Source organism: Oncorhynchus mykiss, chromosome 3, assembly GCF_013265735.2.
Source record: "Oncorhynchus mykiss isolate Arlee chromosome 3, USDA_OmykA_1.1, whole genome shotgun sequence".
Taxonomy (NCBI): Eukaryota; Metazoa; Chordata; class Actinopteri; order Salmoniformes; family Salmonidae; genus Oncorhynchus; species Oncorhynchus mykiss.
This window is the reverse complement of record NC_048567.1, coordinates 76133233-76158012: the sequence shown is the minus strand read 5'-3', so window position 1 is coordinate 76158012 and position 24780 is coordinate 76133233. Positions and strand designations below refer to the sequence as shown.

At 43.3% G+C, this 24780-nt stretch overlaps 1 protein-coding gene across 1 annotated transcript; it reads right to left on the bottom strand.

The window, feature by feature from the left end:
- Positions 1-9812: 9812 nt before the first annotated feature.
- LOC118944718 (leucine-rich repeat extensin-like protein 5) lies at positions 9813-11294 on the bottom strand. The gene has a single exon (XM_036965213.1). It carries the CDS (start codon positions 11292-11294, stop codon positions 9813-9815), a length of 1482 nt encoding a protein of 493 aa, XP_036821108.1.
- Between the last annotated feature and the right edge of the window lie 13486 nt (positions 11295-24780).

The window sequence follows — 24780 nt, the reverse complement described above, 5'->3', positions numbered from 1 at the left end:
TAACCATCAACCAACACCATCATGTATTTACCAGACACTTTTAACCGAAGCAACTTACGGTTATGCATACATTTAACGTATGGGTGGCCTAGGAAAGAAACGCACAACCCTGGAGGTGCAACGGCCATACAGGACCAACTGTAACCTATCCTCTCAAGGTCACTTTTGGACATGTTAGACAAACTGTCAAATAACATTATACGGCTAAACATTATACGGCTAAAAACACTCAGTGGCAGTGTTAAAACACAGCTAGCAACATCACAGTCCATGATATATGGACCTAGTTGGAAATATGATGTAAAGTCTGCTGGTTGAATTGGTGAGCACCATAGAGGTGCCATCCCATTGTCTTGCAGTTTGAATAGCTGAGCACCATAGAGGTGCCATCCCATAGTCTTGCAGTTTGAATAGCTGAGCACCATAGAGGTGCCATCCCATAGTCTTGCAGTTTGAATAGCTGAGCACCATAGAGGTGCCATCGCATTGCAGTTGAGCATCACATGCCGTATAAGCGCCCTCCCCATAGTGTAACTTGACAGGTACGTATGTACAGATCTGCAATCTTCATTTGATTACTCTGTTGTCGCAGAGATTTTTCGTATGCAACAGGAAATGCAAATTGTAGTTTAATCAAGGTTTAAACAGGCTTCTAAAGTTTGTAATGTCAACTTAAAATTCCCAGGCTTGATTTCCACTCTAATGACAAATGTATCACCCCTACAAAAAAATGATATAAATGACAATCCACATAACAATTCAAATTTCCTGTTGCTGAATGACTATTTTCCTGCTTTGAGAAGCAGGGTCAAATTAAGACATTGCATATGAATGGCCCTCAAGTCTGCAGTTTGCTTTAGCCAGTGCTGTACACTCATATCAGGCAGAGCTGACTCATACTTGGTGGTCCTGGGCTGCTGGACACTGTTCAAGCCGGGTCTGCCGCAAGGGACCTGCCTGGATCAGCTGGGGCTCGGTGGGGAGAAAATAAGGGAGAGAACAAAAGAGGAGGAAAAGCAAGACGAGGAGGGAGAGACGGAGGGAGAGAGAGGGGAAGAGGGAGAGAGGGATAGGGAGAGAGGGGGAGAGGGATAGGGAGAGAGGGATAGGGAGAGAGGGGGAGATAGAGGAGGAAAAGCAAGACGAGGAGGGAGAGACAGAGAGAGAGAGAGGGGAAGAGGGAGAGAGGGATAGGGAGAGAGGGGGAGAGGGATAGGGAGATAGGGGAGAGGGATAGGGAGAGAGAGAGGGTTAGGGAGAGAGAGAGAGGGATAGGGAGAGAGGGAGAGAGGGGGAGAGGGATAGGGAGAGAGGGGGAGAGGGATAGGGAGAGAGAGAGAGGGATAGGGAGAGAGGGGTGAGGGATAGGGAGAGAGGGGGAGAGGGATAGGGAGAGAGGGGGAGAGGGATCGGTAGAGAGAGAGGGGGGATAGGGAGAGAGAGAAGGATAGGGAGAGAGTATTAGAGGGAGAGAGAGAGGGGGAGAGGGATAGGGAGAGAGGGGGAGATAGAGGAGGAGGGAGAGAGAGGAAGAGGGAGAGAGAGAGAGAGGGAGAGGGGGGAGAGAGAGAGGAGGGAGAGAGAGGAGGAGGGCGAGAGAGCGAATGAGGAGATCTGGAATGGGCTTGGATATTCTAAATTCACACCAGCTGTAATGATGACAGTAGGCAGCTCCTCTAATATCCCGGGCCTCCACGGCGCGACAGCTGCGTATAAATCTGTGTTCTCAGGTGCGTCGTTTGAAGTCAGCTCAGGTTGGAAAGGGAGCCTTGTCCCAGGCCAAGCCCTCTTTCTCTCTCTCTCTCTCTCTCTCTCTCTCTCTCTCTCTCTCTCTCTCTCTCTCTCTCTCTCTCTCTCTCTCTCTCTCTCTCCCTCCCTCCCTTTCTCTCTCTCTCCCCCTCTCTCCCTCTCTCTCTCCCTTTCTTTACCTTTCCCTCTGTCTCTCTCCCGTACTCTCTCTCCCTTTCTCTCTCTCTCCGTCTCTCTCCCTCTCTCTCTCCCTCTCTCTCTTGCTCCCTCTGCCTCATTCTCTGGCACGCCTTCTTCCCATGAACCTAAGCCCCAGAAACAAAGTGGGGGACGAAATGATCTCCCTCTGACCTAGCGGGACTGTGCCTTCTTCAGACTTATTTTTCTCTCTCTTGCATTACAAATCCATTGAGTCCAGCACTTTGATATGGCAATGCGGTAGTCTCCGTAAACACAGCAAAGGTTGTTCAAATATATCATCATCACATTAGGATTTGCCATCTGTTTTGTTAGGAAGACGACTTGAGAAAAGCCTCCGTTTGAACTGTTGCATCGACTAAGACAATGTGTTAAATCTACAGGCGAATTAGAGTCGCTGCTTATCTGAGAACTTCATTTTGTCGATGCTCACGAGGATTGTTCTTGATAGTGTTGAAAAAAAATTCAAATAATAAACATGCCTCACAAGGCTGTTCCTGGGTTTTCAGAAGCCAACAATCTGAAACCATTCAAATCTCAGAGGTTTAACTGCCTTGGATTCAGTAGGCCAGGTATTCAAATCAAATCACAATTTATTTGTCACATGCCTGGTAAACAACAGGTGTAGACTAACAGTGAAATGCTTACTTACGGGCCCATCACAACAATGCAAAGTTAAAATAAAGCAGAGGAACACTGCTTGTGTAGACAGGATGTTTAAGCTTCAGAGCCCTGTGAGTTTTATCAGTGACCCTGATTTTGATACTCTAACCCTGTGAGTTTGATACTCTAACCCTGTGACTTTGATACTGTAACCCTGTGAGTTGTTTTTACTGTAACCCTGTGAGTTTGATACCATAACCATGTGAGTTTGATGCTCTAACCCTGTGAGTTTGATACTCTAATCCTGTGAGTTTGATACTCTAACCCTGTGAGTTTGATACCATAACCCTGTGAGTTTGATACTGTAACCCTGTGAGTTTGATACCATAACCCCGTGAGTTTGATACTCTAACCCTGTGAGTTTGATGCTCTAACCCTGTGAGTTTGATACTCTAACCCTGTGAGTTTGATACTCTAACCCTGTGAGTTTGGTACCATAACCCTGTGAGATTGATACCATAACCCTGTGAGTTTGATACTCTAACCCTGTGAGTTTGATACCCTAACCCTGTGAGTTTGATACCATAACCCTGTGAGATTGATACCATAACCCTGTGAGTTTGATACTCTAACCCTGTGAGTTTGATACTCTAACCCTGTGAGTTTGATACTGTAACCCTGTGAGTTTGTTACTGTAACCTTGTTAGTTTGATACTGTAACCCTGTGAGTTTGATACTGTAACCCTGTGAGTTTGATACTGTAACCCTGTGAGTTTGATACTGTAACCCTGTGAGTTTGATACTGTAACCCTGTGAGTTTGATACCATAACCCTGTGAGTCGAGTTGCAGTCGTTTCAAGGGGCAGGCAACAGGCAGGTTGAGGAAAGGCAGAAGTTAATTAACCAGGTCTGAAAGGTAAAGTGGGGCAGGAAGGCTCGAGGTCAGGCAGGCAGGCAGGCTCAGTGTCAGTGCAGGCTGAATGGTGAGGCAGGTGGGGTCAGGTCAGGCAGGTGGGGTCAGGTCAGGCAGGCGTGGTCAGGTCAGGCAGGCGTGGTCAGGTCAGGCGGGCGGGGTCAGGTCAGGCGGGCGGGGTCAGGTCAGGCAGAACAGGTTGGAACCGGGAGGGCAGGCTTGACATGACAAGACGAACTGGCAACAGACAAACAGAGAACACAAGTATAAATACACTGGGAATAATGAGGAATATGGGCGACACCTGGAGGGGGGTGGGGACAATCACAAAAACAGGTGAAACAGATCAGGGTGGAGTGAAGACAAACACAAAGACAGGTGAAACAGATCAGGGTGTGACACCCACTTTGACAGCCAACTCAATGTGAGTGCCTGTAGTTGTTTGACTGTAACAACTTGAAGTGTATCCAAGTGTAGAAATGGGCAATCAGGATTCTAAGGTGGAGAGCTGGAAGCAGTAAAGCATTTTGGCTTTACAGATTGACTTGCAGACATCGAACAGATTGATTGGATTTAGCTTTTCATTTCAAGCTAAATCCCAATGTTGCTGTATCCTTAACTTCTTCAGGGTGATCTTGTGATATATCAATAAGTTAATGTTAATCAAATGTGAATCAATCACACCAACTGGAGACTAGTATGCCTTTTTGGCTTCCTAAAGCTATCCATTAAACCTTAAAGCTCAATGCTGGCATAAGTTGAAATAATAATACTCACAATCTCTTACATAGGCACCAGTTTAGCTCAAATCCCCTTTTTTTCTGCATGTTTTATAAACTTGAAATGCATTTACCAAAATGTCTAGTTATTATATCAGCTGTCAGATTCTTACTTTTGATAACACGAGTCATCTGACGACATCTTATTTTGATAACACCAAAGGTAATTTGGATTAAGCCTTGATGGCTGAGGTGTGTTCTGACGCCCCTGCACTGCCCATCCTGTGACGTCCACAGAAACAAGGAGTCCACCCAAACAGGATGACACGTATCTAACTGGTGGCTATTCACCTCTGACCTGGTTCAAAGTGGAGAGGAGTTCAGTTTAAGGTGGCTCCTCTAATGCATGTACCTTACACTCCTAGAGGAAATGGTACTATGTACTGTAATAACAACATGAGGTGGTTCTATTGTAGGAGGCTTACATTGTGTTGTGCTCATGCTGTGTTCAGTTACTTCTCATACATGAAGAGGTAGTTCAATTAGCCTTCATACATTATGGTTTAACGTGACCAACACAAACTATTCCGGCCAATAGAATTTAGGAAAGTTCATTCCTCAATCCTGCGGTAATGTACAGCTTTATGAAGCACTGTTCTATCCAGTGAAGGCCAGTGAGACAGTGCTCCTCCTAGAGACCAGTAACCACTTCCTGCCACTAGCCAGTCAGAGCCGCCGATGCCGCCCTGCTCTAGGGATCCCGTCCAGGATGCTTGAGGTGTCATGGTCCTGCAGCCTCCGTAACGGCCGCCGCGCGGGCTCCCACGCTCAACCCCGACATACTTTCCTCACCGCCAAGCTAGGATTACACAGGCACAGCCCTTGTCGAGTACCCAGAGTACATCTTGCCAGCCTGGTGCCTTAAATTCCTGGGTGGTTTTTACATTCCTCTATGGTCGAAGAAAAACACCCGTCCACTTCTTAAAAGAAATAACAGCTTACAGGGGTTACGAGCCAATTTATATTCTCTTATACTATTAGAAAAAAGGCCAATTTCCATGTTACTGGTGGATTTATGCTGCACTGTCTCCAGACAGTGCCTTTAAAGATTAGCAGAGCCCTTTGATTGGGTGTGTTGCGTTATGAATGATGTGTCTCTGAGATGGCACAGCACCAGTAGTGTAATAATTATCCCAACCCAAGGGAGACAAACTCTGTAGCACTAACCACATGTCGTAACTGACCATTGGCCGTAACTAGTCCACGGTCAAAACTTGTCTACGGGCCATTAAGAGGGGGCAGCTTGGGATTGTGGCTAGAAAAAAAGGACTCCTGTTAATAATTTCTTCCAAATTGTAAAGAAAAGTTGGCTGTGGGGAGAGCTATTTAATAGGAGCAATATCCAAAGCAAACAGAACCACTCCCACTACTAACATCGAGATAGGCAGCCGTTACCCCCTGTGCCTAACCTGGCTTAAAGAACAACCCTCAACTCAATACATAAAATACATATACCACGATATTGCCCCCAAAAATACTGTACAGTGTGTTACAATTCGTACCTTTCACAGCAATATAGATCCACATGGACATTATATTGCAGTTGTAAAAGATAAGGCGCCATTTTCTGGAGTGACAAGATGAGGGAGGACTCTAATGAAAAGAGAGGCTCAAATGATGATCGGAGCAATGCTACTGCAATCCAGAGAGGTTCATTACAGATAAGTAGGTGTCAGTGCCATTTATGATGAGGGAGGACCATGGTTCAACCCTACAGAGTGCTGTAGAGGCTACTGTAGACCTTCATTGCAAAACAGTGTGTTTTAATAAATTATTTGGTGACTTGAATGTATTTAGTATAGGTTCATCTAAAAAGGATAACTTTTTCAATGTACTTCCTGGAGGATGGTCCTCCCTATCCTCTTCTGAGGAGCCTCCACTGTTACAGATAGTTCCCAGAGTTCAATACCGACGTGGCCATGAAGTTTATGAGGTTCCATTCGAAATGAATGGAACCTCCACAACAAACCAAGGACGATGGCTCCTGACACAGCATACTGTACATCCATTAAGAATAACTCAACTAAAAAGAAAGGAGAGCCTGAGAGCCCAACTTCTAATACAACCGTTCAGTCATGGCTCCATTGCATTGACTCATTGGATTTTTGTGCATATTTTCAGATAAAGAGTTGACAACGGTACTGGTACTGTCGCGTCAGTATGACACAGCGAGGACAGTGCTGATCTTTCTTGACTTTCTTGATGCGGAGACCTTCAGATGACATGACAGGCGCTTAGCACGGACTGCATCAGTCAGAGATCTGACTAGGAGCACAACACCAACACGAGTTGTCCTCATCCACACATCCAATTACTCAAACTGAGATGGCACAGCACCATCATCAATGTGTTGAGTAAAAGTGATATGAAATCAGCCCAAATGTTTATCTCTTTCTTTCTCACAACAGGCAGGGGCATGAGAAGTTGAACATTTTTAAGCTGCAAAGCACCTACCACACCATGTCAGATTGAAGATAATTCAGAACAAGTAAAAACCAACTGTTGAAGAGCCTGCAGCTATAAAGTGTGTTGCCAGTGCATGTAACTGAATGCAGATAGTCTGTCAGATGCTCATTTCCCTCATCGTCAATTCAAGTCAAGAGAGTATTGCAAGAGCTAATGCTTCATTCCTGTCAAGCCCTCTTAAATCAGCAGCTCACACATTTTGCATTAACATTTTAGTCATTTAGCAGACACTCTTATCCAGAGTAACTTACAGTGGCAATTAGGGTTAAGTGTCTTGCTCAAGAGCTCATCGGCAGATTTTTAAGAAATTTGGCTCAGAGATTCCAGCCAGTAACCTTTCGCTTACCGTCCCAGTGCTGAGACGAGTCTTATTCACCTCAGTTCAATCAACTCTTTTAGTGCCTTCAGGCGCAATTATGACAAACAAAACTGGTGCTGAGAGAAGAGACACACTTGAGTTAGGCTACTACAGGATACTTCTTACGTAATTGACCCTAATCCCCGCCCCCCCTTGGTTACTGTTGCAACCTCGGACAACAATTTCCCGGGAAACCCGATTCCACCTTCGAAATCCCTTCACAATGATCTCAAACAGTGTTTCTAATACACAATGAACACAGACGACACCTCAGGGAACTCTCGAGTGTTGTGGTGTACGGTCATTACAATTGCTTCACAGGAACCTGGTAAAATTATGTTTATAGTGTAGCTAGCCACTGTGAATGGCTCGGAAGCATCACTTTCAGCTTGGAGTCAAAGCTACTAACCACTCTTGGAGTTAAGTGTTGCTCTCAGAACATATCCTGTTGTCAACAGCTTATGGGGTTTGTAATAAGAACATGGCTAACAGCTAGCTAACAGACATTTCTAGAAAACAAGTTATATTCATTAAGTGGCTAGCTGCATAGTGTTAGCAACATTTGGTGGTTAATGAGACTAAGAGCTAGCTAACCAGCTGAGCTAGCAAACAATGTAACAAAAAATATAAATACAGATTCAAAATACATTCCATCAACAGGCTCTGCCTTTCAGGGATTACATTAGCAGGTACCCCTGGTGTACTGTTCAATTATTTAAAGCTACAATATGTAACTTTTTGGGCGACCTGTCCAAATTCACGTAGAAATGTGACATACAGGTCTTTCATTCCCGTTGAAAGCAAGTTTAAGAAGGGATAGATGTGCTATTTCTATGCTTCCCATTATTACGTTTTGTTTGTGCGTGTTTTACTTTGGGTTTTGTACACCAGCTTCAAACAGCTGAATGTACAATACTTTGGGTTGTAGAAATGATATTATACAGTGGTTTAGATGGTAAAATTATTCTCTACGCAATAACTGCTTGTTTTGGCACATAAAATAAATTTAGGCCAACTATTAGAATTTTAGCAACCAGGAAATGGCCGAGCAAATTCTGCATAGTGCATCTTTAACAATTTAAACAATGTATATATATATATATATATATATATATATATATATATATATATTTAAAAAAAAAATATATATATATATATATATATATATATATATATATATATATTTTTTTTTTTACCACTGCCCTCATTGTGTTTCACACATGAACTTGTCCAAGGTGTCGGACTCAACGACAGTTTCTATCCATTGGAGCGCTATGATTGGTTCCTCAAAATTCTGGGGAGGAGTTTGGCAAAGGATACATTTTACAGAGAATATGCGATTAAAGTTTTCATTGATGGGATTATTGTTGAAGATAGTATAAAATAGAAAAGCTTTGCAAAATGTTTTACTGAAGCATGATAGAAATTATTATTTTCTGAAAAGAGTACAATTCTTTGCCACTAATCTCAAATAACCAAATAATCCCACAAATCAAATCATTTTTTAAATATGCATAGGAAACTGTATTGTACGTGTGAAGAACTAACATAGAATCACACATATCCGTAAGTCACAACGAGGTTGCATCAGCCTTTTTGCAAGCTCGACACACACACACAAACAAATGCACACACACACACACACACACACACACACACACACACACACACACACACACACACACACACACACACACACACACACCCACACACACACAGAAACAAATACACACACACACAAACAAATACACACACACATACACTAATTCATTTGGGAGAAACCACAGCAAATAAACCGCAGCAAAGACTTGACAAAATGTTATAAGCAGCCTCAGGAAAACCTCCTACTACTCGGAGGCGGCAACTGTGCACTCCGTTCAAGAGGAACTGCAGTGCATGTTTTACCAGGCATTTATGGGTCCAAGTGAGAATCCTTGTGGGACGTGGGGGTGGAAGGTGCGGGCCACTGGAGTGGCAGTCTGCCTAGGTTAGGTGTGTTTTAAATAGCGAGACAGCAAAGTTACAAGTCTGGTAATGGCGAGGAAGTTGCGTTACACCGAGTATGGACGGCATTAAAAAGCCTTGCCAATCATTACTGTATCAAAAAGGCATTGGACTTTTCAACCCTTGTTTCTCTTTTTTTATACCAGTAGCCAACATCTTCAATAACTTCCACAAGTTTTTAAGATGCTCCTATTTCATGGTAGGCTGAAGGATGTTTACGATTCCTTTTCGTGTATTTAATAAAATACAGCACTTGGGCTAATCAAGAAGTCACTATATTTCCCCCATCATTGTCATCATCATTTATACATTGTAGTCCCTTGTGCTGACAGCATCTCTCTCTCTCTCTCTCTCTCTCTCTCTCTCTCTCTCTCTCTCTCTCTCTCTCTCTCTCTCTCTCTCTCTCTCTCTCTCTCTCTCTCTCTGTCTCTCTCTGTCTGTCTCTGCCTCTGTCTCTGTCTGTCTGTCTGTCTGTCTGTCTGTCTGTCTGTCTGTCTGTCTGTCTGTCTGTCTGTCTGTCTGTCTGTCTGTCTGTCTGTCTCTGTCTCTCTCTCTCTCTGTCTCTCTCTGTCTCTCTCTGTCTCTCTCTGTCTCTCTCTCTCTCTCTCTCTCTCGGCTGTGCGTTTCTGTTAGAACATGTCTATTTATCTTGATATCATGTGTGAACAGACTTCTGGCAGCCCTGTGTTGGGACTTGTAGCACACCGGTCTGACAGAGATGCTTCCAGCATTACGTCATTTGTCAGAACAAAGGCACAGTGGGGATGGGATGGGTGGGGGTTGTGAGGAGGGGATGGGTGGGGTTGTGAGGAGGGGATTGGTTGTGAAAAGGGGATGGGTGGGGTTGTGAGGAGGTGATAGGTGGGGTTGTGCGGAGGGGATGGGTGGGGTTGTGAGGAGGTGATAGATGGGGTTGTGCGGAGGGGGTGGGTGGGGTTGTGTAGAGGTGATAGGTGGGGTTGTGTGGAGTGGATGGGTGGGTTTGTGAGGAGGTGATAGGTGGGGTTGTGAGGAGGTGACAGGTGGGGTTGTGCAGAGGGGATGGGTGGGGGTGTGAGGAGGGGATAGTTGGGGTTGTGAGGAGGTGATAGGTGGGGTTGTGCGGAGGGGATGGGTGGGGTTGTGAGGAGGTGATAGGTGGGGTTGTGCGGAGGGGGTGGGTGGGGTTGTGTAGAGGTGATGGGTGGGGTTGTGAGGAGGTGATAGGTGGGGTTGTGCGGAGGGAATGGGTGGGGTTGTGAGGAGGTGATAGGTGGGGTTGTGCAGAGGGGATGGGTGGGGTTGTGAGGAGGGGATAGTTGGGGTTGTGAGGAGGTGATAGGTGGGGTTGTGCAGAGGGGATGGGTGGGGTTGTGAGGAGGTGATAGGTGGGGTTGTGCGGAGGGGGTGGGTGGGGTTGTGTAGAGGTGATAGGTGGGGTTGTGTGGAGGGGATGAGTGGGTTTGTGAGGAGGTGATAGGTGGGGTTGTGAGGAGGTGACAGGTGGGGTTGTGCGGAGAGGATGGGTGGGTTTGTGAGGAGGTGATAGGTGGGGTTGTGCGGAGGGGATGGGTGGGGTTGTGAGGAGGTGATAGGTGGGGTTGTGCGGAGGGGATGGGTGGGGTTGTGAGGAGGTGATAGTTGGGGTTGTGAGGAGGTGATAGGTAGGGTTGTGTGGAGGTGATAGGTGGGGTTGTGAGAAGGTGATAGGTGGGGTTGTGAGGAGGTGATAGGTGGGGTTGTGAGGAGGTGATAGGTGGGGTTGTGAGGAGGTGACAGGTGGGGTTGTGCGGAGAGGATGGGTGGGTTTGTGAGGAGGTGATAGGTGGGGTTGTGCGGAGGGGATGGGTGGGGTTTTGAGGAGGTGATAGGTGGGGTTGTGCGGAGGGGATGGGTGGGGTTGTGAGGAGGTGATATTTGCGGTTGTGAGGAGGTGATAGGTGGGGTTGTGCAGAGAGGATGGGTCAGGTTGTGAGGAGGTGATAGGTGGGGTTGTGAGGAGGTGATAGTTGGGGTTGTGAGGAGGTGATAGGTAGGGTTGTGTGGAGGTGATAGGTGGGGTTGTGAGGAGGTGATAGGTGGGGTTGTGAGGAGGTGATAGGTGGGGTTGTGAGGAGGTGATAGGTGGGGTTGTGAGAAGGTGATAGGTGGGGTTGTGAGGAGGTGATAGGTGGGGTTGTGAGGAGATGATAGGTGGGGTTGTGAGGAGGTGATAGGTGCTGCTGAGAACGGAGGGAGAAGTCATCATTGGAAGTAAGGAAGAAGGAAGGAAGGAAGGAAGGAAGGATGGAAGGAAGGAATAGCCGTGGGAGGATATACAAACTTAAGGTAGGTTTAAGCTAGGCTGTTGATAAGAGAATAGAATCACTCTCATTAAAAAGCTTAATTTTTTTAATGTGCTTAAGTTCTCTTTCATGTGAGAATTGCCTTAGTTGGCTCTACAAGCAACATTCCGAGTAGATTTTTGAACAGATTTAATAGGGACATTCACAGCGTCTGATTTTTAATGGTCCTATATAGACTGATTTGGTACTTTAGTTCAATACTTTAGTTATCACACGATTCTAATAACTTTGTTTGAAAATGTTTGGCAATGCAGATTATTATCTCAACTCCATCACTTTGCAATTATTAAAGTATGTAGAAGTCTATTGCAGTATGTCATCTTAAAATAATAGGTCACATTCTGATCGTCCGGATCGTCCATCTATAGATGTTCCTAATTCTAAATTGCTTACGTTAGCAATATAACCATATAAATACAACTTTTAAATTGTTTCCAAAATGTGACAAAATGTTAAATGATGACCACAAATATCACAAATGAATGTCCAAAACCGCAGTATATTGTCCCTCACACATCTTGAGAATACTCACTATAGAAATGACACACCCTTTCAATCTCCTAGATCTCTGTTTAGAAGTCATTATAAGGACATAGCATCTTTTTTGATCTGTTGGAAATATAGGCTAGATCTTTTTATCTTGCGGCTAATGCATGTATGACATCTGAAGAGAAATTGATTGCACAGGATCTTTAAATTTAGAACTATAATAAGAACTCACAAACTTGAATTACTCAAGGTCTTGTTTGAATTAGAAGCAAAGGGTTAACTCTGTACTAACAAATGGTCACGTTCGTCGTAGGAGGAGACCAAGGCGCAGCGTGAATTGAATACATGATATATTTTAATGAAGACGGACACTAAACAAACTACAAAACGAACGTGAAGCTATACTACAAATGTGCAGACACAGGCAACTAGACATAGACAGTACAAAAAACACATACAGTGCCTTGCGAAAGTATTCGGCCCCCTTGAACTTTGCGACCTTTTGCCACATTTCAGGCTTCAAACATAAAGATATAAAACTGTATTTTTTTTGTGAAGAATCAACAACAAGTGGGACACAATCATGAAGTGGAACGACATTTATTGGATATTTCAAACTTTTTTAACAAATCAAAAACTGAAAAATTGGGCATGCAAAATTATTCAGCCCCCTTAAGTTAATACTTTGTAGCGCCACCTTTTGCTGCGATTACAGTTGTAAGTCGCTTGGGGTATGTCTCTATAAGTTTTGCACATCGAGAGAATGACATTTTTTCCCATTCCTCCTTGCAAAACAGCTCGAGCTCAGTGAGGTTGGATGGAGAGCATTTGTGAACAGCAGTTTTCAGTTCTTTCCACAGATTCTCGATTGGATTCAGGTTCGGACTTTGACTTGGCCATTCTAACACCTGGATATGTTTCTTTGTGAACCATTCCATTGTAGATTTTGCTTTATGTTTTGGATCATTGTCTTGTTGGAAGACAAATCTCCGTCCCAGTCTCAGGTCTTTTGCAGACTCCGTCAGGTTTTCTTCCAGGATGGTCCTGTATTTGGCTCCATCCATCTTCCCATCAATTTTAACCATCTTCCCTGTCCCTGCTGAAGAAAAGCAGGCCCAAACCATGATGCTGCCACCACCATGTTTGACAGTGGGGATGGTGTGTTCAGCTTTGTTGCTTTTACGCCAAACATAACGTTTTGCATTGTTGCCAAAAAGTTCAATTTTGGTTTCATCTGACCAGAGCACCTTCTTCCACATGTTTGGTGTGTCTCCCAGGTGGCTTGGGAAATCTTTTTATATCCAAATCCGGCTTTAAACTTCTTCACAACAGTATCTCGGACCTGCCTGGTGTGTTCCTTGCTCTTCATGATGCTCTCTGCGCTTTTAACGGACCTCTGAGACTATCACAGTGCAGGTGCATTTATACGGAGACTTGATTACACACAGGTGGATTGTATTTATAATCATTAGTCATTTAGGTCAACATTGGATCATTCAGAGATCCTCACTGAACTTCTGGAGAGAGTTTGCTGCCTGAATGTTGGTTTGAAGCCTGAAATGTGGCAAAAGGTCGCAAAGTTCAAGGGGGCCGAATACTTTCGCAAGGCACTGTACATCACCCATGTCACACCCTGACCTGACCAAAACAATGAAGAAAACAAAGAATACTCAGGTCAGGGTGTGACACAAATATCAAGTTTTAATTCAAATATGAAGTTAGCTGAAGCCTGTTTCCTTGGACCATACTATTTTTAACATAGTATGATGGACTGTGTTGATCCATTTTCAGAAACATTGACACATTCAGACACATTGAAACATTGAAATTAGTCAAAATCTATCTTGGTGGGCACATGTTGGCACAAATACAGACATGTTTATTTGTTCTCTCTTCACTTTGATTACAGTTTGCAGAAGTTATGGGTCTTGCAACTGTGAAAACTTCACGTTCACATGTGGAATTACAGATTCACGTGTAGGATTTAAATAATGATATTCTCTGCACATGGCGGCTCTCAACACCTGACAACAGAAAGATTTGGCCACTACTATCCAAGAGATTGTTTGAGAGGATATTACCTCTGCCATCCACATGCAATTAAACTGATCAATTCATCTCTTGAACTGCTAATTTCTAAAGTGGACACCGACTCATAAAAAGTGGAAAGTTTGGAGACATTGACCAATGTGACAGAAGGTAAATTCCATGACCTGGAAAATAGCGCGAACTGAGCTAGAAGGGGAATTCAATATTCTAATATCTCCCTCAAAAATCTTTCCTGTAAATTCAATGTGCGGATCACAGGACTTGAAACTGCTGTGGAAGCGAGCAACCCAACTTCATTCATGAGTAATCATTCTATGAACTGTTTGGGCAGGAGAATCCGGGTCCCATGCCGCTGACAATCTATAGTTTTGAAGTCAAATGGCAAATTGTTCGCCTCACAGCAGAATCGGGGGCTCTGACCTATGCGCAGAAGAGTATCAGCATATACCCAGATCTGAACTGCTAAAACAGAGGGCAACCTACAACGTGGTGAGATCCCAGCAGCTAAACCTGAGATGCTGCTTCGTCTGAACTGCTAAAACAGAGGGAAACCTACAACGAGGTGAGATCCCAGCAGCTAAACCTGAGATGCTGCTTCATCTGAACTGCTAAAACAGAGGGCAACCTACAACGAGGTGAGATCCCAGCAGCTAAACCTGAGATGCTGCTTCATCTGAACTGCTAAAACAGAGGGCAACCTACAACGAGGTGAGATCCCAGCAGCTAAACCTGAGATGCTGCTTCATCTGAACTGCTAAAACAGAGGGCAACCTACAACGAGGTGAGATCCCAGCAGCTAAACCTGAGATGCTGCTTCATCTGAACAGCTAAAACAGAGGGCAACCTACAACGAGGTGAGATCCCAGCAGCTAAACCTGAGATGCTGCTTCATCTGAACTGCTAAAACAGAGGGCAACCTACAACGAGGTGAGATCCCAGCTGCTAAACCTGAGATGCTGCTTCATCTGAACTGCTAAAACAGAGGGCAACCTACAACGAGGTGAGATCCCAGCTGCTAAACCTGAGATGCTGCTTCATCTGAACTGCTAAAACAGAGGGCAACCTACAACGAGGTGAGATCCCAGCAGCTAAACCTGAGATGCTGCTTCATCTGAACTGCTAAAACAGAGGGCAACCTACAACGAGGTGAGATCCCAGCAGCTAAACCTGAGATGCTGCTTCATCTGAACTGCTAAAACAGAGGGCAACCTACAACGAGGTGAGATCCCAGCTGCTAAACCTGAGATGCTGCTTCATCTGAACTGCTAAAACAGAGGGCAACCTACAACGAGGTGAGATCCCAGCTGCTAAACCTGAGATGCTGCTTCATCTGAACTGCTAAAACAGAGGGCAACCTACAACGAGGTGAGATCCCAGCTGCTAAACCTGAGATGCTGCTTCATCTGAACTGCTAAAACAGAGGGCAACCTACAACGAGGTGAGATCCCAGCTGCTAAACCTGAGATGCTGCTTCATCTGAACTGCTAAAACAGAGGGCAACCTACAACGAGGTGAGATCCCAGCTGCTAAACCTGAGATGCTGCTTCATCTGAACTGCTAAAACAGAGGGCAACCTACAACGAGGTGAGATCCCAGCAGCTAAACCTGAGATGCTGCTTCATCTGAACTGCTAAAACAGAGGGCAACCTACAACGAGGTGAGATCCCAGCTGCCAAACCTGAGATGCTGCTTCATCTGAACTGCTAAAACAGAGGGCAACCTACAACGAGGTGAGATCCCAGCTGCTAAACCTGAGATGCTGCTTCATCTGAACTGCTAAAACAGAGGGCAACCTACAACGAGGTGAGATCCCAGCAGCTAAACCTGAGATGCTGCTTCATCTGAACTGCTAAAACAGAGGGCAACCTACAACGAGGTGAGATCCCAGCAGCTAAACCTGAGATGCTGCTTCATCTGAACTGCTAAAACAGAGGGCAACCTACAACGAGGTGAGATCCCAGCTGCTAAACCTGAGATGCTGCTTCATCTGAACTGCTAAAACAGAGGGCAACCTACAACGAGGTGAGATCCCAGCTGCTAAACCTGAGATGCTGCTTCATCTGAACTGCTAAAACAGAGGGCAACCTACAACGAGGTGAGATCCCAGCTGCTAAACCTGAGATGCTGCTTCATCTGAACTGCTAAAACAGAGGGCAACCTACAACGAGGTGAGATCCCAGCTGCTAAACCTGAGATGCTGCTTCATCTGAACTGCTAAAACAGAGGGCAACCTACAACGAGGTGAGATCCCAGCTGCTAAACCTGAGATGCTGCTTCATCTGAACTGCTAAAACAGAGGGCAACCTACAACGAGGTGAGATCCCAGCAGCTAAACCTGAGATGCTGCTTCATCTGAACTGCTAAAACAGAGGGCAACCTACAACGAGGTGAGATCCCAGCTGCCAAACCTGAGATGCTGCTTCATCTGAACTGCTAAAACAGAGGGCAACCTACAACGAGGTGAGATCCCAGCTGCTAAACCTGAGATGCTGCTTCATCTGAACTGCTAAAACAGAGGGCAACCTACAACGAGGTGAGATCCCAGCTGCTAAACCTGAGATGCTGCTTCATCTGAACTGCTAAAACAGAGGGCAACCTACAACGAGGTGAGATCCCAGCAGCTAAACCTGAGATGCTGCTTCATCTGAACCGCTAAAACAGAGGGCAACCTACAACGAGGTGAGATCCCAGCAGCTAAACCTGAGATGCTGCTTCATCTGAACTGCTAAAACAGAGGGCAACCTACAACGAGGTGAGATCCCAGCAGCTAAACCTGAGATGCTGCTTCATCTGAACTGCTAAAACAGAGGGCAACCTACAACGAGGTGAGATCCCAGCTGCTAAACCTGAGATGCTGCTTCATCCACCTGGAAAAACTCATCCAGAATATAACACACACATTTTCCACTGCTGAGGACGCTAAAGACTTCTTTGAGAAGTACATCAAGCCCAACAGACAAGGGGTAGAGCTGAAAGATCTAGGCTAAACCCATTATGACTGGCTCAATATTCAGGTATGATATCCACGCACAATCACACAGCTGTGGCTGTGATGCTGCCCTCAGCATAAGTCAATGATGAGTACACCCCCTCAATTGGGTAAAAGAAACACTATTATTATTAATAATATTATTTTTATTATTATTATTATTATTATTATTGCTGAACATTGGAACGTGTTATTGTTTTATTGCCTATGGTCCAGGGCCCGGTTTCCTAAAAGAATCTCAAGTCTAAGTTCACTGTTAGATTCTTTGTAGGAGCATCGTTAAAACTCTGAGCTGTTTCCCAAAACCATCGTTATTATTAATGTTGATCTTGAAAACGCTCGTAATCTAACGCCTGCCTCAGACTGCTTGTAGAAAAGCTAAGTGTATAATTTATGCACAGAAAATTTCTGCTAAACATATAATCACATGGTTTATCATCTCTTTGTGAACACTGATAACTTGAGAACAAAGTTGACTACAAAAAAACATTGTCTTTGCAAATGATACAAACAACAACGTCTAAAAAAGATGCTTCAAATGACAGCAAAGACAAATGCTTTAAAATAAACACTGAACAAAAACATGAACGCAACATGTAAAGTGTTGGTCCCATGTTTCATGAGCTGAAATAAAACATCCCCAAAATGTTCCATACACACCAAAAGCCTATTTCTCAAAAATGTTGTGCACAAATTTGTTTACATCCCTGTTAGTGGGCATTTCTCCTTTACCAAGATAATCCATCGACCTGAAAGGTGTGGTATATCACGAAGCTGATTAAATAGCATGATCCTTACAAAGGTGCACCTTGTGCTGCATACAATAAAAGGCCACTCTAAAATGTCCAGTTTTGTCACACAACACAATGCCACAGATGTCTCAAGTTTTAGGGGGTGTGCAGTTGGCATGCTGACTGCAGGAATGTCCACCAGAGCTGTTGCAAGAGAATTTTATGTTAATTTACTGACTGGTTTTCTGATCCACACCCAAACCTTTTTTATGTATCTGTGGCCAACAGATGCATATCTGTATCGCCAGTCATTTGAAATCCATAGATTAGGGCCTAATGAATTTATTTCAATTGACTGATTTCAATTGACTGTAACCTGTTAAAATCTTTGAAATTGTTGCATGTTGCAATTATATTTTTGCTCAGTATATATGCCAATCCCTCAGCCATAGTCATAACAGGAAATATCTGATTTGCTCTGCTCAGAATCACTAGAAGAAGCAGACACGGTGATCCAATTGCGCCTTTGCTATTCTTATTATCCATGGAACCCATGGCCCAGGCAATTTGTCAACCGAGGGAAATAACACACATTTTCCTAAAACCGAATGATCACTTCATCTCATTAAACACAGACAACATTTGACTGTATCTAGACAATGTATCTCAATCACTTACAAATGCATTGAATATCATAGATTAATTTTATAGTTTGAGATGAAGCTGAATTTATCTAACCAAATGAGCCCTACTGCCGCTCAAGACCCCGATGGAGGACTCCATCTCTGCTTATGGATTCCCATTCGTTTCCCATTTTACATATTTGGGAGTAGATATACTACCTTGCTTAGATAAAACTATTGCCAGAAACTTTAACAGAATGCTCAAATCAATTCAATCCGACCTCAGCAGATGGAATATTATCCCAAATGCTTCAACCGGCAGAATATCTAATGTCAAAATGAATTGATATGGTTCATCACTTCCCTTCTCTCCCCGTTCTGGCTATTGGGATACATTCATAGTCTGCTTTCAAAGTGTATATGGCGGAAAAAAATCATAGATAAAATGTAATTATTTACAAAGAGAAAAAGACGTAGGAGGATTATCTGTACCAAACTTTCAATTCTATTTCCAGGCACTAGCATTTCACTGCATCCTAAAGTAGTGAAAAACCTCTTTGGGATGCAATCCCGTTAACGGGATGATATGACAACAGCCAGTGAAAGTGCAGGGCGCCAAATTGAAAACAACAGAAGTCTCATAATTAAAATTCCTCAAACATACATGTATCTTATACTGTTTTAAAGGTAGTGTTGTTGTTAATCCCACCAGTGTCCGATTTCAAATAGGCTTTACGGCAAAAGCACCACAAATGATTATGTTAGGACAAAAACTTCAAAAAGTTATATTACAGGTCGAAGAAACATTTTAAACTAAGTACAGAATCAATCATTAGGATGTTTTTATCATTAATCTTCAATAAAGTTCCAACCGGAGTATTCCTTTGTGTCTTCAGGAGCCATGGAACGCAGGTCGCTATCATGTGAAATGTGCGTGACCAGAAAATGGATGACTGCCAGACACCTGATTCATTCTGCTGTCATTCAGTCCCACAACACAGTAGAAGCCTCATTCAAATTTATATAGACGGTTGACATCTAGTGGAAGCCCTAGGAAGTGCAACATCATTAAGATCTCAAGGGGATTTCAATGGGAACTGTGTTGAATACATACCGACCTCAGATTTCTCACTTCCTGTTTTGATTTCTCCTCAGGTGTTTGCCTGCCATATGAGTTCTGTTATACTCACAGACATCATTCAAACAGTTTTAGAACCTTCAGAGTGTTTTCTATCCAATACTAATAATAATATGCATATATTAGCAACTGAGACTGAGGAGCAGGCCATTTACTTTGGGCACCTTATTCATTCAAGCTACTCAATATAGCCCTTCAAGGCAATGATACCAAAAACGAATTGAGTGTATGTAAACTTCTGACCCACTGGGAATGTGATTAAAGAAATAAAAGCTGAAATAAATCATTCTCTCTGCTATTATTCTGACATTTCACGTTCTTAAAACAAAGTGGTGATCCTAACTCACCTAAGACAGGGAATTTTTACTAGGATTAAACGTCAATAATTGTGACAAACTGAGTTTAAATGTATTTGGCTAAGGTGTATGTAAACTTCCGACTTAAACTGTATGTGTTTGAGCACACACACACACACACACACACACACACACACACACACACACACACACACACACACACACACACACACACACACACACACACACACACACACCCCTTCTTGGCATCCATGGCAACCCCCACGGGAACCTTTCCCCAATAGAATCTTTTCCCACAGGAACCACACCTGTTGGCATTCTCACAAACAATCACAACATTGTTTCAATAATATATATAACTTTTCTCACAGTTCTGGTATTTAAAGCTTTTTTGAGGCCTTACTCACAATTCATTCTGTGGCAGCACAATGACCTAACAATATACTGTATGTGAGGCTCTTGATCATATATTTGATCATGAGACTGGTGAGGAGGAGAAATTCCTTGTTAAACATTGACACAAAGTAGTTTGTGATAAATAGCACAATATGTTTCATCTGAGTATTTGTTATAGTCAAAATAATCCATACATTATGCTTTTTTTTACTCAAAAACGAGTTGCATGAACTCTGGTCAATGAGGCCTACAGGTCATAAATATCAAATAGAAGTTCAAAACTTGTAATGTTCACAAGAACTTAAGTTGATAAAAGATCTAATACAACATTCAATGATAATATATGCATTATTATGGGTTTATTATCAACTATAATGGGGCGGTCATTTTGGACAGGGAACACAGAATTAATTAACATGAAACAAACACAACAGTAGGGTTAATTAAAGTTCCCACGTATGCTGAGCACTTGTTGGCTGATTTTTCTTCACTCTGCAGTCCAACTCATCCCAAACCATCCCAATTGGGTTGAGGTGGGGTGATTGTGGAGGCTAGGTCATCTGATGCAGCATTCCATCACTATCCTTCTTCATCAAATAGCCCTTACACAGTCCGGAGGTGTGTTGGGTCATTGTCCTGTTCAAAAACAAATGATTTGTCCCACTAAGTGCAAACCAGATGGGATGGCGAATCGCTGCAGAATAATGTGGTAGCCATGCTGGTTAACTGTGCCTTGAATTCTAAATAAATCACAGACAGTGTCAACAGCAAAGCACCCCCACACAAAAAAGGAAGAGAGACTTGCTTGGGCCAGGAAACATGAGCAATGGACATTAGACCTGTGGAAATCTGTCCTTTGATCTGATGAGTCTAAATTTGAGATTTTTGGTTCCAACCGCAATGTCTTTGTGAGACGCAGAGTAGGTGAATGGATGATCTTCCCATGTGTTTCCCACCGTGAAGCCAATTTTTTTAGGGGGTTGATCAGCTTTAATATTGCGGATAGATTGTCGCCGGGGGCAAACTACGTTCCCGCCAGGACACCTACAGCACCCGATCTCAAAAGAAGGCCAAAAAGATCATCAAGGACAACAACCACCCAAGCCACTGCCTGTTCACCCTTCTACCATCCAGAAGGCAAGGTCAGTACAGGTGCATCAAAGCTGGAACCAAGAGACTAAAAAACAGATTATATCTCAAGGCCATCAGACTGTTAAACAGCCAACATTAATACAGAGAGGCTGCTGCCTACATACAGACTTACACTCATACATCACTCATTGGCCATTTCTATAAATGGATCACTAGTCACTTTAATAATGCCATTTTAATTATGTTTACATTTCTTGCATTACCCATCATATATGAACAGTATATACTGTATTTTATGCCATCTATTGCATCTTGCCTATGCCGCTCTGTCATTGCTCATCCATATATTTACAGAGGCTTGGCATTTTTCGTATTTGTTGCCTTACAACCTGGAATTAAAATAGATTTTTGGGGGGTTCGTATCATTTGATTTACACAACAAGCCTACCACTTTGGAGGTGCAAATTATTATTTATTGTGAAATAAACAAGAAATATGTAAAAAAATAAAAAATAAATGAGAACTTGAAAGTGCATAACTATTCACCCCCCTCCCCCAAAAGTCAAAACTTTGGAGAGATACCTTTGCAGCAATTACAGCTGCAAGTCTCTTGGGGAATGTCATCTCTATAAGCTTGGCACATCTAGCCACTGGGATTTTTGCCCATTCTTCAAGGCAAAAAGGTTGGATGAGTTCCGCTGGTGTACAGCAATCTTTAAGTCATTCCACAGATTCTCAATTGGATTGAGGTCTAGGCTTTGACTAGGCCATTCAAAGATATATATTAAATGTTTCCCCTTAAACCACTCAAGTGTTGCTTTAGCAGTGTGCTTAGGGTAAGTGTCCTGCTGGAAGGTGAACCTCCATCCCAGTCTCAAATCCCTGGAAGACTGAAACAGGTTTCCCTCAAGAATTTCCCTGTATTTAGCATCATCCACCATTTCTTCAATTCTGACCAGTTTCCCAGTGTCACGTTCGTTGTATTGATGAGACCAAGGCGCAGTGTGAAATGAATACATCTTCTTTTAAAGAAAGAACACAAAACAAACTAACAAAATGACCGTGAAGCTAATACGAGTGCTGAACATACAACCACAAAACCAAAATGGCAAATGGCAACCTAAATAGGATCCCCAATCAAAGAGAACGATAAACAGCTGTCTCTGATTGGGAACCAATTCAGGTCACCATAGACCTAGATATACCTAGACATACTAAAACCCTATAGATATACAAAAAAAACCTAGACAGGACAAAAACACCAAGACAATACAAAAACTAAACCAACCACCCTTGTCACACCCTGATCTAACAAAAATAATAAAGAAAACAAAGATAACTAAGGTCAGGGTGTGACACCCAGTTCCTGACGATAAAAAACATGATGTTCTCGGGGTGATGGGAGGTGTTCGGTTTACGCCAGACATAGCATTTTCCTTGATGGCCAAAAACCTAAATTTTAGTCTGATCTGACCAGAGTACCTTCTTCCATATGTTTGGGGAGCCTCCCACATGCCTTTTGGCGAACACCAAACTTAAAGCGGTCCTAAGGACAGATACTCCAATCTCCGCTGTGGAGCTTTGCAGCTCCTTCAGGGTTATCTTTGGTCTCTTTATTTCCTCTCCGATTTATGCCCCCCTTGCCTGGTCTGTAAGTTTTAGTGGGCGGCCGTCTCTTGGCAGTTTTGTTGTGGTGGATAATTAATTAATAATGGATTTAATGGCACTCCGTGGGATATTCATAGTTTCAAATATTTTTTAGAATCCAACCCTGATCTATACTTCTTCACAACTTTGTCCCTGACCTGTTTGGAGAGATCCTTGGTCTTCATAGTGCCTCTTGCTTGGTGGTGCCCCTTGCTTAGTGGTGTTGCAGACTCTGGGGCCTTTCAGAACATACTATATACTGAGATCATGTGACACTTAGATTGCACACAGGTGGATGTATTTAACTAACTATGTAACTCCTGAAGGTAATTGGTTGCACCAGATCATATTTAGGGGCTTCATAGCAAAGGGGGTGAATACATACAGTATGTACAGTGCCTTGCGAAAGTATTCGGCCCCCTTGAACTTTGCGACCTTTTGCCACATTTCAGGCTTCAAACATAAAGATATAAAACTGTATTTTTTTGTGAAGAATCAACAACAAGTGGGACACAATCATGAAGTGGAACGACATTTATTGGATATTTCAAACTTTTTTAACAAATCAAAAACTGAAAAATTGGGCGTGCAAAATTATTCAGCCCCTTTACTTTCAGTGCAGCAAACTCTCTCCAGAAGTTCAGTGAGGATCTCTGAATGATCCAATGTTGACCTAAATGACTAATGATGATAAATACAATCCACCTGTGTGTAATCAAGTCTCCGTATAAATGCACCTGCACTGTGATAGTCTCAGAGGTCCGTTAAAAGCGCAGAGAGCATCATGAAGAACAAGGAACACACCAGGCAGGTCCGAGATACTGTTGTGAAGAAGTTTAAAACCGGATTTGGATACAAAAAGATTTCCCAAGCTTTAAACATCCCAAGGAGCACTGTGCAAGCGATAATATTGAAATGGAAGGAGTATCAGACCACTGCAAATCTACCAAGACCTGGCCGTCCCTCTAAACTTTCAGCTCATACAAGGAGAAGATTGATCAGAGATGCAGCCAAGAGGCCCATGATCACTCTGGATGAACTGCAGAGATCTACAGCTGAGGTGGGAGACTCTGTCCATAGGACAACAATCAGTCGTATATTGCACAAATCTGGCCTTTATGGAAGAGTGGCAAGAAGAAAGCCATTTCTTAAAGATATCCATAAAAAGTGTTGTTTAAAGTTTGCCACAAGCCACCTGGGAGACACACCAAACATGTGGAAGAAGGTGCTCTGGTCAGATGAAACCAAAATTGAACTTTTTGGCAACAATTCAAAACGTTATGTTTGGCGTAAAAGCAACACAGCTGAACACACCATCCCCACTGTCAAACATGGTGGTGGCAGCATCATGGTTTGGGCCTGCTTTTCTTCAGCAGGGACAGGGAAGATGGTTAAAATTGATGGGAAGATGGATGGAGCCAAATACAGGACCATTCTGGAAGAAAACCTGATGGAGTCTGCAAAAGACCTGAGACTGGGACGGAGATTTGTCTTCCAACAAGATAATGATCCAAAACATAAAGCAAAATCTACAATGGAATGGTTCAAAAATAAACATATCCAGGTGTTAGAATGACCAAGTCAAAGTCCAGACCTGAATCCAATCGAAAATCTGTGGAAAGAACTGAAAACTGCTGTTCACAAATGCTTTCCATCCATCCTCACTGAGCTCGAGCTGTTTTGCAAGGAGGAATGGGAAAAAATTTCAGTCTCTCGATGTGCAAAACTGATAGACATACCCCAAGCGACTTACAGCTGTAATCGCAGCAAAAGGTGGCGCTACAAAGTATTAACTTAAAGGGGCTGAATAATTTTGCACGCCCAATTTTTCAGTTTTTGATTTGTTAAAAAAGTTTGAAATATCCAATAAATGTCGTTCCACTTCATGATTGTGTCCCACTTGTTGTTGATTCTT